This window comes from Chelonia mydas, chromosome 9 (assembly GCF_015237465.2).
Source record: "Chelonia mydas isolate rCheMyd1 chromosome 9, rCheMyd1.pri.v2, whole genome shotgun sequence".
Classification (NCBI taxonomy): domain Eukaryota; kingdom Metazoa; phylum Chordata; order Testudines; family Cheloniidae; genus Chelonia; species Chelonia mydas.
Window position 1 is genome coordinate 18,007,019 of NC_057855.1, and position 15,361 is coordinate 18,022,379.

At 40.0% G+C, this 15,361-nt stretch overlaps 1 protein-coding gene across 5 annotated transcripts in view; it reads left to right on the forward strand.

The window, feature by feature from the left end:
• WDR49 (WD repeat domain 49) overlaps nucleotides 1-15,361 on the forward strand; it is a 72,173-nt gene that overhangs the window by 55,939 nt on the left and 873 nt on the right. For 2 of the 5 annotated variants that reach the window (XM_043522815.1, XM_043522816.1), the window contains 7 exons: nucleotides 90-248; nucleotides 1,186-1,373; nucleotides 1,786-1,983; nucleotides 4,382-4,578; nucleotides 7,372-7,481; nucleotides 8,469-8,615; nucleotides 12,215-12,380. In XM_043522815.1, coding sequence (XP_043378750.1) covers nucleotides 90-248; nucleotides 1,186-1,373; nucleotides 1,786-1,983; nucleotides 4,382-4,578; nucleotides 7,372-7,481; nucleotides 8,469-8,615; nucleotides 12,215-12,360 — 1,145 coding nt within the window. In that variant the 3' untranslated portion in view covers nucleotides 12,361-12,380. Of the gene's footprint in view, nucleotides 1-89; nucleotides 249-1,185; nucleotides 1,374-1,785; nucleotides 1,984-4,381; nucleotides 4,579-7,371; nucleotides 7,482-8,468; nucleotides 8,616-12,214; nucleotides 12,381-15,361 lie in introns of those variants that run through there. The other 3 variants (XM_043522818.1, XM_043522817.1, XM_043522819.1) reach the window with 3 other exon arrangements.

A 15,361-nucleotide genomic window follows, 5' to 3' on the forward strand; every position in this document is an offset into this window, starting at 1 on the left:
GGAAAAAATCAGATGCCAAGTGTTTTTGACATGTCTACTTATACACATAAAATCCTTTTATTGACTATCATAGGGAATGTCTCTTACAGATACTCTGTTACTACAACAGCAACTTAGTTCTGCTCGAAGAATGTCCTCTAGAAGACATACAATGTCTGTAGCTGACTTCTATGACACTGACCCTGAGTGCAACAATGCTATTACTAAGCTTTTATTCCTAGAAGCTAGAAAGAATATTTCAGTGACAGGTACTGTAAAGTAATTTCTACACAGTAGAATTGTGGCTCTGCTTACTTTGCCCAAACTGAACATCAGTACTTGGAAAAGTTCATTATTAATAGTGATAATTGATTATTGCTTTCACAGTTTCCTTTCCTTCTTGCCCCTCAATAAAGACCTTACAATACTTCTCCTATAGCATGTTAGAATATTTTTCAAACAATGTTCTTTTGTTGTTCATCCATTCTCATTGTCGTCTGAATTGATTTGCCCAGAACTCATATTGACAGTAAATTTAAATAATCCAGCGGAACTGGTCTGTATCTGAAGCCTGGCTACATACAGACATCCAAACTGTGTATTGGATTATACCCCCTGCAGTTCCAATTAAGTCAATGAGCTTGCACAGGATGCAAGTCATGGCAGAATTTGGTTTCGTACTGGTATATGCAGCTCTGCCTTTAAGAACGTAAATTATAACTTCTGCTGCTTTAACCAGACATTTTCTGAGTCAACATCATGTATTTGCAAAGCATATTGGAAAACATCTGCAGATTTATCTGCAACTATTAAGAAATCTGTTATTAAAAGCTCTATTTAGGGGTTTTTTTTCTGTATCTATAAAATAAATTGATTGACCAGGTTTCCTTTCACTCCCATAAAGAGAACCAATTACATAAAAATTACAGTGTATCACAATATTCATGAAAAGGTTAACAACAGGTCCCCAAAGAGTGTTTTTAGTACTAGACTTTGTTTTGTTGTATTGCTCTGAACTACATACCTCAAATATCTATTGAGTAAAACATATTTCATGTGACTGGAGTTTACTGTGCCAAGGTGCTCTGCACAATATTGAAACAGTGACAAAAATAGAAATATGGGTTCATGCATAACAGAGAATTGCTTATAATAATAAATGCTGATGATTCTTTCTGCTTATTCAGCCACATTTCTGTGTTTTAGGTGGAGCAAACTTAGTGTCATGTGGAGGTGCTGGCTATGTTAGGTTTTGGAATACCTTGAAAAGCCAGCTCATGGCAGAGTTTGAAGCCCACAGTGGAGCTGGATCCATTATCATGACCATTGATAAAATGAGTCAATACCTCATTACTGGGGATCTAGCTGGATGGGTGAAAATATGGAATATACAGGTACAAGGAAAGTATTTGATTCTCTCTTTGTATTTCTCATGTTCCCAGTTTGTTGGGATGCATGCAAATAAGTTGGGTTTTACCTATTTTCTAACAAAGGAAAAAGATTGACCAACATTTTCAAACTTGGGGCCTAAGTACCCATTGAAGTCAGTGGGAGTCTTTCCATTGATTTCAGTGGGTGCTGGATCAGACCCTGGGGCACCTAATACAAAGCCTGACTGTCAGAAGTATCTCATTTTTCTTTAAAACACAGGGGGAAGAAAATCTTAGAGTTTTGCCCCCATCCTTCCTTCAAGGGCAGGGTTTGCTCCTCCATCTGTCTCACACAGCAAGCTGTGGAGTTTGCTCAGAAGATCTCCAGATCCAAAATACACCTTTCCTCAGATAACTGCCATTTCCTTTTCACCAGGACTACTGCCTTGGTTCCAGTGAGAACAAGGTAACCCAGCCACCTCGCCTGATAAGATCATTTCAGCCACACAATGACTGTGTTACTTATCTGGAGATCTGTGTGCGAAGCAGTTGCCTGCTCATCCTCTCCTCCTCTTCAGACTGCAGTATTGTTCTTAGTGATGTGTATGGTACAACAATTGGAATATTTGGCCAGGTAGAAACACTTCTCTTAGCAACTCTTATGGGTAGCGCTGGCTGACAGAGAACACCTCACTTCCAGAGACGTGACTTTTTAATTAACTGCTTCACTGCTGGTCCTTCACATCAGCTTCTGTACTGCCAGAGCTGTCCTGTGGGGGGTCTGCCGTTCCGTTTAACATGTTTGCTCTTCCTGTGCAGGACATAGCAGAAATAGCTTGAACAGATTTTCTCTTTAGATTTTGGCATGTCTACCTGAATTCTTGTCTGGGAAAACAGAATGCGAATGAAAACATACATGTGGCTAGGAAGTCATCCACACTTTTTATTTAAGTTCAAAATGCTTGATTTCAGTCCCACTCAAGTTTTGGACAAAGATTGAGTCACTACTGGAGCTGGTCTGGAATTTCCTGACAAAATGGTTTTTAGATGGAAAATGATAAAACATTTCATGGAAATATATCCGTTTTTGACAAAACTTTTATTGGGAAGGTTTCTTAAGTCCAGGGTGGAACTTCTGGCCAAAACAAGTGAGAAAGATACTCTGCTTCTCCCAATAGCTGAGTTAGAGCAGGGATTTGAACCTGGGTCTGCACAGCTTGGGTGACTGACTTAAACCATAGGCTATTGGCTATTCTAAATTAGGCTTCTCTGAACCTTGCCTCTTGGAGCTACACAACTTTGTACCAGTGGCCCAAAGAGAAAGTGGTTAGGGAGACCCAGGTTCAAGTCCCTGATCTGTCTGATTTGGAAAACTTTTTTGGTGCAGGAAAATTGTTTACTGTCCAGCTCTAGTCACCACTGACTTTTTCTTACCTACCACTACTCCTGAAGCCATGTTCAGCAGATAATATCTCAATCATGGAGACATGTCTTCTAAGAAGAACAGATGGAACATTGTGAAACCATCATAGCTCTAATAAGGATAAATAATGATTTAATAATATATCACATTTAGTCACTATGAGTGGGGTGAACCTCCCTGCCTAGTGGTAAGAGTCCACCTAGTGATATGGGGGTAGGGAAATCTGGGTCCACTCCACCAGATTTCCCACCCAGGGTCCTCTTGAGCACTGTAAAGCAGGAATCTGCTACCTGTGGTCCCGTGAACACTCTCCTCTGGGTCCCTTCCTACAGCTCTGCTCCCACCATCATGATGTGTCATGACTGGCGGCTGTCCTTGGCAATCTGGGGGTCTCAGTAGGCTAGGTATTCGTGGCTCTGTTCAGTAGACATCCCCATGAGGAGGCCTCCCTGGTGTAGTCCCTCTGCAGCAGTGAGTGCAGCTCTGCCTCTTTTGCCTGCCACCCTGCTGTGCTGAAGAGACTCCCTTTTGAGTCCCTCTTCCAACTGGAGCCGGGCTGTGGAGGTGGGGCTTTCTGCGCCCAGAATTGTTTCTATGTCCTTAACTCTCCAGTTTGGGGTTTATTCACCTCCTCATAGTCACTCATTCCTTAACTACCTAAAACATTAAAAACGTTACAAGCTTCTGTTCAGTGTGTTAGTAGAGGTGTTAGGAAAATTTTTGTATCCCTTTGGGGGGAAATTTTGGCTTTTTGAAATTAGTTTTTGTTCCAAATAAGAACAAAGAGTCAAAAGATCAGAAAGTTTTGGGAAATGAAAATGTTTGAAATCAGAAATGCCGAAACAGAAAACTGACATTTTTAACAGAAATTATCTGACATGTTGCTATAAGAGTCTTCAATTTTTCTGATCAGCAATGTGAAAAATGTAATCAAAATATACATTATTCTCACAAGAAACTAAACTATATTTTCAGTGGAGGTGGAGGGGAGGGTCAGGAATTTGTTGAACTAGCTCAAATGATTAGTTTTTCAAGGCAGGGTCTTGTGTTTGTCTCAGTCTCTGAGTTTATACAGTGCCTAGCACAACGGGACTCTAATCTTGGGTGTAGCCTCTAGGATAGTGGTGGGCAACCTGCAGCTCGTCAGGGTAATCTGCTGGCGGGCCGCCAGACAGTTTGTTTACATTTGCACGGTCGCCCGTAGCTCCCAGTGGCTCCCAGCCCCGGCCAATGGGAACTGCAGGAAGCGGCGTGGGCCACAAGGACGTGCTGGCCACCACTCTCATTGGCCAGGAACGGCGAACCACAGCCACTGGGAGCTGTGGGCAGCTGTGCAAATGTAAACAAACTGGCGGCCCGCCAGCAGATTACCCTGACGGGCTGCAGGTTGCCCACCACTGCTCTATGAGGTACTGTAATGTAAATAATATGGATCTGGGTCCAGGGGACCAGTTGCTCACGTAAGCATGCAAGAAAATAATGAAAACCAATAACTGTCTTAAAATTTTGCATCTGGTGGTACTTCTATATGAAAGGGGTTTTAAAAAAATAGTAGTAAAATATTTCTAGTTCTGAGCGGCTTTAAAATGCTTTCTGCTCTGCTTATTAGGAGGAGCACTGGCGAATTGAAAATGCTCCTTCCCACCCCAAAGGAGAACAAAATCAAGATAAAAATGTGGGCCAAAGGGAAGAAAAGGATGACGTTCTAAAGAAAAAAGAAGCCCCTGTTCTTGGAGGAGAGCCATCTCCTAAACCCCCAGAACAAGCTATACTTGGTATGGAAGACAAAGAAGAATCTGTAAACATGTAAGTCATTTATCAAAAGGGGGGTTGCAATGGTAGGCTTTGGCATTTAAAAAAAAAATTTGTTTTCATCCCAAACTGAGACAAAAAAAGTTTATTTTTGTTATGTATGTGTTTACTTATTTATTGTGGAACAGAAATTACAAACAATTTTTGTTTGGAATTTTTGAAATGTTTTATTTCTTCATTTTTGATCAAAATGAAATGTTTCTACATTCCCCAAACTGAAATGTTTCATTGTGGTTTGTTGCCCGATGGAAAATCTTTTTTTTTTTTGCCAAAATTGAAATTTCCCCACAGAAAATGTCAATTTTACAAAAGTGCATTTTCTGTCAGAAAATCATGTACACTTTGAAGGGACAGAGCCACAATGTCTCTGCACAGAATTCCTCCTGGAGTGTCCCATTAGGCAGTGCAGGGCCATACCATACCTATATTATAATACCACCTCGCTCCTTCTGTTCATCAGTAGATCTTAGAATGCTTTATGAAGGGGTTAAGTTTGATTATACTTTCTATTTCCCCCCATTATATTACTGTTTCATATACTTTATAACTGAGACAGAGAGGTGAACTGTCACAGCAGGCCAGTGGAAGAGCTGGGAGCAGAACTCGGGTGTCCTGAGTCCAAGTCAATGCTCAATTCACTAGGCCATGCTTCTTTCCTATAAATGAGCCCTAGCGTGGTATGTGTTAGTTTGTTAAGCATTTTAAAAACTCTCTGTGATTGGATTACTTCCTGACACATTTTATGCTGCTTTAGTGATATTTTTTAGACTGTACTGTTCCTTCTATCATAACCATAATAAGTGTGCAGTTCATTACCTCCCATTCCAAGGGTTTATATTTGTTCTTAATGCTCAAGTAGTTAGGTCTATATCTCTGAGAAAATACAGTGTACTCCTAAATGTTTACATCTTTAATGACTCTTTGTAACATGGACTGTGTCAAGGCATAAGAGCAGTAAAATTAAACTGTACACAAGTCCTTCTTTGGCTTAAAAAAATTCCTGAATGTAATAGCGTGAAACATTTACATTAATAAAAGGTTATATTCTTACATGAGATTATTAGAAATGTCACATAATGTCAGCAAAGTATGAGCAAAATGGATTCAAATTAACAGCATTTTTGTGATAGATAAGATTGTTTGTGCAGAGCATAGTGGTACGTTCTTAAAGATTAAAGAGCAAGTGATAAGTATTTATTGTGGTGAACAGCATTTTTAAATATAATGGATCTCGTTATAATCTTAGAACAATTCCAGTGATTTCAGTGCAGTAGCTCCTGATTTACTCTGTGGTAAATGACTTCTGAATCAGGCCCAATATCCACAAGTTTTAATATTTTCATAGAAAATGAAAAAAACTGCCAAAAAATAATCCAAGTTGAACCACTGCAATATAACAATGAGCACATACCTTGCTTAAGCATTCTCCAAATGCTCCCCAGCAAAATCTCTGGGCTCAGTAAGATTGCAGATTCTGCTGTTTTCAGAAACATACTAAATGTGTGCTTGGAGAAGTGCCAGATTTCCCTTCTACCCTGGAGCAGAACAGGTGGTTTAGTAGACTTCTCTTGAGAGGAAGCTGATTTTTTTCAGAAGCACCTGAAGACAAAGAGGTGGAATTGTTCCAATTCTAATACCCTTTACAAGCATATGAGACAGGAGAATGGCGTTTGTGTACTCTAGCAAATATTTCACTAGTATGTGGTCTTGGGAGCAATTACATCTTCAGTCAGGGCCAGATGCATCAGAAGTGGGGCCTCTTAGTGCTTATTACTAGAACATGTTGATGTGGTTCCAAAGCATTAAAGGTACAATGACACTCCTTTATAGCATGTTCTCTTTGTAGACCTATAATATCATGAGGCTGTAGCTCGGGTAGTAGGTTAATCATATTTATTATTTCTTAACAGAATGACAGTGAGTCTGGATGGAAAGTAGTGCTGGTCATAAAAATTCCAACAAAACATTACTTTCTCAAAATATTCTGATTTGAGAGAATCAAAAAGTTTCACAGAGATGGTTCGATTTTTGCCAAAGTTCCAATGAAAACCTGCCTGCCAAGTTTCCTGCTAGCCCATTGGCCCAGTTCCTTGGCAGCCTGGGGCTCCAGGTCTACAGTTCTGATAGGCTGCAAGGCCCCAGAGTTGGTACTCCACTCTCTTTTTCAGAGAACTTCAAAATGTTGGGGTTTTGTTCCAAATTTTAAAAACCTCTGCGAAACAGAATTGCCTTTCTCTGCACAGTTATAGTCACAAGGAAAAGTGCTTACTCGCCAGGAGGATGGCTTGGAGTCTTGGTAAATGGCCTAAAAGTGCTTTCTCTCATGGGATCTTAGTGAAAGAAAACTTCTCTCATTCACTACAAAGAGATTTTTGCAATCATTAGATTCTTTTTTGCTAAACATCCAGCCTCATACTTCAATGATCAGTAAGTCATTTTACACATGAATAATAAAAATGACTATGGGCCCAATCCAAAGCCCATTGAAGTCAATGGAAACCTTCCTATTGATTTCAATAGACTTCTAATCAGACCCTATAAGATTATATGTAGTCATGTAGCATATGGTTACTGAAACAAAAGCCATATGGAGCTATACACATGTACTATATTCTGACAGTCAGCGTATGTGGACCCAGAAAGGTGTGACCCTTTGAATGCAAAATAACATATGCCAGGCAAAGGATAAAAATAGAAACTTCAGGAGGAGACAAAATAGATGCCTATCATTTTGTTTTTGCATTTAAATTTTAGCCAAAAAAAAAAAAGTCACTTGTATCTTTCTAGGATCAGTCCATGGGAAAACACGATATTGGGTAAAAAATACAAAGAAAGCAAAATCCAGAAAGGAAAGAAACATAAGTTCTTCAATGGGAAGACCATGCAAAACTCCACTGGTAAACAGTCATTTTGACTTCATAACCTCAGTAGTTGTTATCTTGCATATCTGTAAATACAGAATCTTATGGGGTCTTTCCTGGGGAGCAAGCCTGAGCGAACCAATGGTAATGGAGTTTTTCTACTGATAGGGAGTTAATAACGGTTCTGGTCTCTTCCTTGGGCCACCTTACAATAGATGTCTGCACTCAGACACAACCTGCTCTCCTACAAAAAGAATCCAGGTGGAGACAAGAGGTCCAATTTGCAGTGAACTCAATGAACTACATGATTTGTGGGTGGGGGCACATTCATTTCTTACAGGTGCACTTTAGGCATCCCTACTTTCAAATTTGGCCAATGCAGGGTAAAGGAGGTTGAGGCACTACTGATTTGGTTGAGATGTGCTACATAAATATTATATCATTTTATCAAGTGCATTTGTAGTTTGCTTCAAATAACTTTGAATTACATCTTTAAGAAATAACTGAAAATCTTTTAGCATTTGGAATTTCACAGGATGGACCCATTCTTGTTCTCAGTGATAAAACTAAAATAAGTTGGTGGCCCTTAACATTGTTAATTATCTTTAGAAACCTAATCCATTTTCTTTGGTTTTACTTAAATAAGTACAAGAAACTATTTTCACTCTGTATTTTTATGGAGGATGTTACGTATTATAGAGAAGAAATTGGAGAATATCCAAATTGACTTGTGAAAAGTGTCACTTCCAAGTGAAAACTGGGTGTTTTTCCCCCCCCTTGAATTCTCAGCTAAGAACCGACAATCTTGAGCTTTCTCTGGTTGTTTTAAATAAAAATGATTGTTGATTTAATCTGTACAGCTGTGTTTACAGAGCTGAATGTTTCTTGTCTCTGAGTATTATAGCAGCACAAATGGAGTAATATGAATGAAGATAGACAAGAAAAGTTATCTTATCTTCAAAATACAATTGGGCTGTTATGTGGAATTAATTCTGGTTTTTCAATAATCTTGCTGGTTTAAAGGAACATTTAGGTCATTAAATATTGGAGCCCTTGAGGACGTTGTTGAAATGAACAAGCCTGACTTTGTTCTAAACCCTGATAAATACTTCAGGGAAATGACTGAGGAGAAGTGCCCTGAAAATCTGAAGCTCCCTACTCTTTCAGAAAGTAAGTAGACCTTGATTATATTCGCATTTCTCCAGCTTTCAGTACAGAAAGGCAAAAATAAAGGTCACTAGCTTTTGCCATCTGTGCAAAAATAAGGTGAAGGTAATAGAGAACTCTAAGATTTATTGCTTAGCTGCTGATCTGGGGCTTCAACACAGCAGCAGGACACATAATCCTATTTGAACAACTTCTTATTTTGTAAGGGTTTGATCCAAAGTCTACTGCAGTCTATGTCAATGGGAGGTCTTTCTTTCAGTAGGTTTTGAATCAGCCCCTAAATGTTCTGAGACAGGATTACTCTGGAGCATTCACTTTTGATTCTGTTCTTGGCAGAAAAGAACAATCTTATTTTTAACAGGTTTTGACAAACGAGAGAGAGAGAGAAAATATATATTCCAGTGAATTTCTGCTAAGCTGATTTGTGTCCCGATAAAGCGAGATGTTTCTGGTAGTATGCTGAGGAGTCCCCCTTTACGGAAACTTTCATAGCACACACTGGACTTCTTCCCACTGACAATCAAAAAAAGACAGGAGGTGACAGATGGGGCAGAAGGGTGTCTAGGCAAGCATGAGGAGCAATGCCATCTCTGACGTAGCCCCATTCAAGAAATGGCAGAAAGAGACAATTCTTCAGTCAGCTTTTCATACCCAACTTCTGAATCTTCATATGGCTGGCAATAACAAAAGCACTCACGAAAAACAAAAATTCAGTGAAACAAGGAGGGAAATGGTGAGAAGATACGTGCAGCGCAGTTCTATCCAGGCTGACTGGAGAAAACATTTACTGCTATACTCAATGATTACAGAGTGCTCTTGAGCCATTACACTGTGCTTTACATATTCCTACAAAACAATCACAAAATGGATCCTCAATAAAATAACTATTACATCGGACTGTTCTTTAAAATACATATGGGTTTTCTGTACCTCTTGCCAACCTACACTTTCCCTCCCACACAAAACCAAGCTGACTTTTTTGGCAAGGTTTATATAACTGCTTAAGTGTTGATCCATAAAGAAAATTGGTTTGTCTGATTCTTTTGTCTTGCCAAAGCCTTGGCTGGGATGATTTGATTGGGGATTGGTCCTGCTTTGAGCAGGGGGTTGGACTAGATGACCTCCTGAGGTCCCTTCCAACCCTGATATTCTATGATTCTATGATTCTATGACTGTTTATTGTGACTGCACTCTCTCTGGCATTTTCCTTAATGACTCTCTAGTGCTTCTCCTTTTGCTGCTCCTTCAGAAATCCTGATGTTGAAACATCACTGCTAACCATTCTACTATAGCATTTAGGGCTTGTTGTAGAACACATCATTGCAATATTTATTTGATAAGGCTTATCTACAAAATTTAGTTATTTTAATGTCAATAATTCATGGTTATAGTGAGTTACTGTTAGGTTTGTGTGAGCCAATCAGCAGGGGTCAATTGAGAAGTATGAGGAAAGCATTGAGAGTGCGTGTGTGTGTCGGTGTGGGGGGGGGGATGAACCAATTAAATGACAGCCTTTGCAGCTGAATCAGCAAGGCCAAATTTTGGCATTGCATGTCTACATTTTAATTTTAAAGATTGCTTCTGTAATCTATATCTTGAGGTTGGATTAATTGCCACATGAACTTCATTTACTAGTCAGGTGCCTGTTCCCAGCTGGCAAAAATATCTTTTTTTCTCACAGTGTATGTTTACCAACCTACTGGTGTTCTCTCTCTCTCTCTCTCTCGCTTTGTTTCTGACTTGCTCCTGTGAAAGATTCAGATGTGGAATAGTAGGGTTATATTTATGTCTGACTGATTCCATCCTCTTTTCATTAATCCAACTGAAATTCATGATGCATAGACTGAAGAAGCAGATTTTACACTTCCATATGTACATTCTATTCTATTAACCAAAATAACATAAATTCACAAAAAGTAAAGAGTGGGATCCAATGTGTAATAACATGAATTGAATTAGGTGTAATTTGGTAGGTTCAGAGGTAATAAAACCAACAATCAAATGTCACAAACATAACACTTAGTAAATCCAAGTTTATAATAAAGTGGTGATGGCATCTCACTAATCTGGGAAAGCAACTATTGGCCAAATATGGATCTTTAATATAGATCCTTGCCAAGTCAGTCAAGTTTCTGTCAATTGGTAGTTATGGGCTATTAGTTACCAAAATCAAAGTAAGAATTTTTTTTAAAATGTCAACAGTTAGACCTTATCTTGCACGTGCTTAAGCAGGTGACTAACTGTAAGCATATTAGTAGCCATACAGAAGTCCCATGAAGGTTAGGCATGTGCTTGATCATCTTGTTGAATCAAGGCCTGGGCACAAGTGCACCATTGATCTTGTGCAGAGTCCCACTGATGTCATGGGAATTCTGCCTGTCCCAGGCACTTATAGAGCCCCCACCACTGTCGTATCTGACCACCTTACAACCTGAAAGTATATTTATCCTCACAAAACCCCTGTGAGGTAGGGAATTTGTGTGGAGCCACTTGCAAAGTCTAACCCTTACTCTGTTTGCTGTCCTGCTCCAAAACCCATTGAAGCCAATGGAAACACTCCCATTGACTTCAGTGGCCTTCAGATCAGGACCTAAATGCCCAATTCTTTCCCTAAGTATTAATAACAACAAATCATAGTGAAGATTATTCACGCTCAGGCACACACCTAGATATTAAAAACTGTAAACTCCAAATATATTCTGAATGATTTTAGAACTGCTCTCTAATTTCTTCAGAAATTTGCCAATTAGTAAATTACAAGTTAATTATGTATTAAACACAGATAATGTATTCACTAGTCTTTTCTCCGTTTACCTTTGTTTCTGGTTCTGTGTAATATCAGGACATGGTAAATTATTTAAAATTCTAATCCTTTAAATCATTAAGAATCTTGTCCAAAGCCCACTGAAGTCAATAGAGAGATTCCCATTGACTTCAAGTCTCATGACTCTACATGAAGTTAGTGTGAGCTGCTGATATTCAGCACCTTTGGAAATTATGCTCTTAATTCTTTGAGCCATGTGCTTCCTTATCTCCTATTCTGCATGAAGGATGCAGCTTCTTGCTTAAGAAGTAATGAGCAGTGCACAGTACGCTTGCTAATTCTTTTGTTTCAATACAGGATAATTTGATTTCAGCTTTTTATGATCCCTTAAGAGCAATAAAGAGATTAAAATAAATTAAAAGAACAGTGTTTTGGTTTTTTGTTTTAAAAAACCACAACAACCTCTGTTCTTTCTCCCTCTCAGTTAGAGGATTCATAGCTTCACATCTTCAGAGGCAGACTGGAATTTTAAGGTCCAGATCCTAGAATGAGCACTCCATATGAGGCACAGGACTTTACCCATAGGGTATTCTTTGCAGAATCTGGGCCTAAATGCTTAATGTACAGATTAAGCCAAAAAGAAAGAGCAAAATGTAAAGTAATTTCCAAAAAGCCACAAACTTTTCTTAGCAGATCTGGAAGCAAAAAGTCAGTATTGTTCTCTCAGATTTATTCTGGTTTTGTTTCTGTTTTTTCCCCCCTCCTGTGCCTTTCTTTTTAAGAGTGCATCTTACCCAACATGATTGATTTTGATGTGAATTTCATTCCTGTTTTTTAGCCTTGAAAGCTGTATTTGATGAGAAGAGCCTGTTCCCAAAAGAAATTCTGGATCGTGAACAAAAAGCAAGGCAACTATGTGAGCAAATGTGCAACGAAGGCAAGATGAAAAGAAATAAGAAGCAAGCAAAGATGAAAGAAAAATAAACCTTCCTGTTACAAAGAAGATAAGTGCAAAGAATACCATATACAGAATGAAGCTGGCTTTGCCACAAACAGTTTAACAAAGTAAGCCCTACTTTTAGGGTCAAATCTTCCAGTCTTTGCTTGGGACCTGCTCCTGCAGCCAGGCACTCAGTGAGTAACTTTACTCATGTAAGTCTCATTGAAGTAACAGGAGTCAATCAGAGCACTCCATGCATGTTTGTCTGCAGGATCAGCCTTTTGGAAAAAATCTGCCTGAAGTTACTGGTCATTCCACATGCAGAGGGTTGCTAATTTGGATACTTTTGCAGGCCTAATCTTGCAAACTGTTAAACATGTGATTCCCCACTGAGTTCAGTAGGACTATTGATGTATGTAAATAAACTCATATACATAACGAACAGGAGTACTTGTGGCACCTTAGAGACTAACAAATGTATTAGAGCATAAGCTTTCGTGGGCTACAGCCCACTTCATCCGATGCATAGAATGGAACATACAGTAAGAGATATATACACACAGATAAGTTGGAAGTTATCATACAAACTGTGAGAGGCTAATTAGTTAAGATGAAGCTATTATCAGTAGGAGAAAATGGAATGGAAGAGAATGGAAATCCATCAACTTCACGAAAAAACTCGTACAGATACAGACAGACATCATCTTCCTTTCCAAATGCAAACAGATGGACATCGTACCAAAAGGACTAACGGTAAAAAATCCATTACAATCTCCATATCACACAGACTGTGCTGAGAGATTGTGCCACACACTCTCAAAGCAACTGCAAAACCACCTGATCAACATCCTCTACAGCAAACAGGGAAAGATTAAGAATGAGCTCTCAAAACTGGATACTCTCATAAAAAACCAGCCTTCCACACAAACTTCCTCATGGGTAGATTTTACAAAAACTAGACAAGCCATTTACAACACAAACTTTGCTTCTCTACAAAGGAAAAAGGACACTAAACTATCTAAATTACTACATGCCACAAGGAGCCACAACAGTGGTTCCCTTAACACAGCCAGCAATATTGTTAATCTTGCCAGCTATACTCATAGCATGGCAGAAGAGTCTGTCCTTTCTCGGGGCCTCTCCTTTTGTCCCTCCAGGCCCACGAACATGATACAGTGCTGTGGTGACCTAGAATCCTACTTTCGATGTCTCCGACTCAAAGAATATTTCCAACACACCTCTGAACAACATACTAACCCACAGAATCCTTCCTACCAACACTACAAAAAGAAGGAGTCTGCATGGACTCCTCCTGAAGGTCGAAACAACAGACTAGACTTCTACATAGATTGCTTCCATCGACATGCACGGGCTGAAATTGTGGAAAAGCAGCATCACTTGCCCCATAACCTCAGCCGTGCGGAACACAATGCCATCAAAAGCCTCAGGAACAACTCTGACATCATAATCAAAAAGGCTGACGAAGGAGGTGCTGTCATCATCATGAATAAGTTGGAATATGAACAAGAGGCTGTTAGGCAGCTCTCTAACTCCACATTCTACAGGCCATTATCCTCTAATCCCATTGAGGATTGCCAAAAGAAACTACACCATCTGCTCAAGAAACTCCCTGAAAAAGCACAGGAACAGATCTGTGCAGACACATGCCTAGAACCCCGACCAGGGGTATTCTATCTGATTCCCAAGATCCATAAACCTGGGAATCCTGGATGCCCCATCATCTCGGGCATTGGCACCCTGACAGCAGGATTGTCTGGCTATGTGGACTCTCTCCTCAGGCCCTACGCTACCAGCACTCCCAGCTATCTTTGAGACACCACTGACTTCCTGAGGAAACTACAGTCCATCGGTGATCTTCGAGAAAACACCCTCCTGGCCACTATGGATGTAGAAGCCCTCTGCATCAACATTCCACACAAAGATGGACTACAAGCTATCAGGAACGGTATCCCCGATAATGTCACGGCAAACCTGGTGGCTGACCTTTGTGACTTTGTCCTCACCCATAACTATTTCATATTTGGGGATAATATATATCTTCAAGTCAGTGGCACTGCTATGGGTACCTGCATGGCCCCACAGTATGCCAACATTTTTATGGCTGACAACGCTTCCTTAGCTCTCGTCCCCTAACACCCCTACTCTACTTGCACTACATTGATGACATCTTCATCATCTGGACCCATGGAAAAGAAGCCCTTGAGGAATTCCACCATGATTTCAACAATTTCCATCCTACCATCACCTCAGCCAATCCACACAAGCGGTCCATTTCCTGGATACTACTGTGCTAATAAGCAATGGTCACATAAACACCACCCTATACCAAAAACTTACTGACTGCTATACTTACCTACATGCCTCCAGCTTCCATCCAGGACACACCACACGATCCATTGTCTACAGCCAAGCTCTAAGATACACCTGCATTTGCTCCAATCCCTCAGACAGAGACAAACACCTACAAGATCTCTATCAAGTGTTCTTACAACTACAATACCCACCTGCTGAAGTGAAAACACAGATTGACAGAGCCAGAAAAGTACCCAGAAGTCACCTACTACAGAACAGGCCCAACAAAGAAAATAACAGAAAGCCACTAGCTGTCACCTTCACCCCCAACTAAAACCTCTCCAGTGCATCATCAAAGATTTACAACATATCCTGAAAAATGATCCCTCACTCTCACAGATCTTGGGAGACAGACCAGTCCTCGCTTACAGACAGCCCCCCAACCTAAAGCAAATACTCACCAGCAACCACACACCACACAACAAAAACACTAACCCAGGAACTTATCCTTGCAACAAAGCCCGATGCCAACTCTGTCCACGTATTTATTCAAGTGACACCATCATAGGACCTAATCACATTAGCCACACCATCAGGGGCTCGTTCATCTGCACATCTACCAGTGTGATATATGCCATCATGTGCCAGCAATGCCCCTCTGCCATGTACATTGGCCAAACCGGACAGTCTCTATGCAAAAGAATAAATGGACACAAATCTAACATCAAGAAT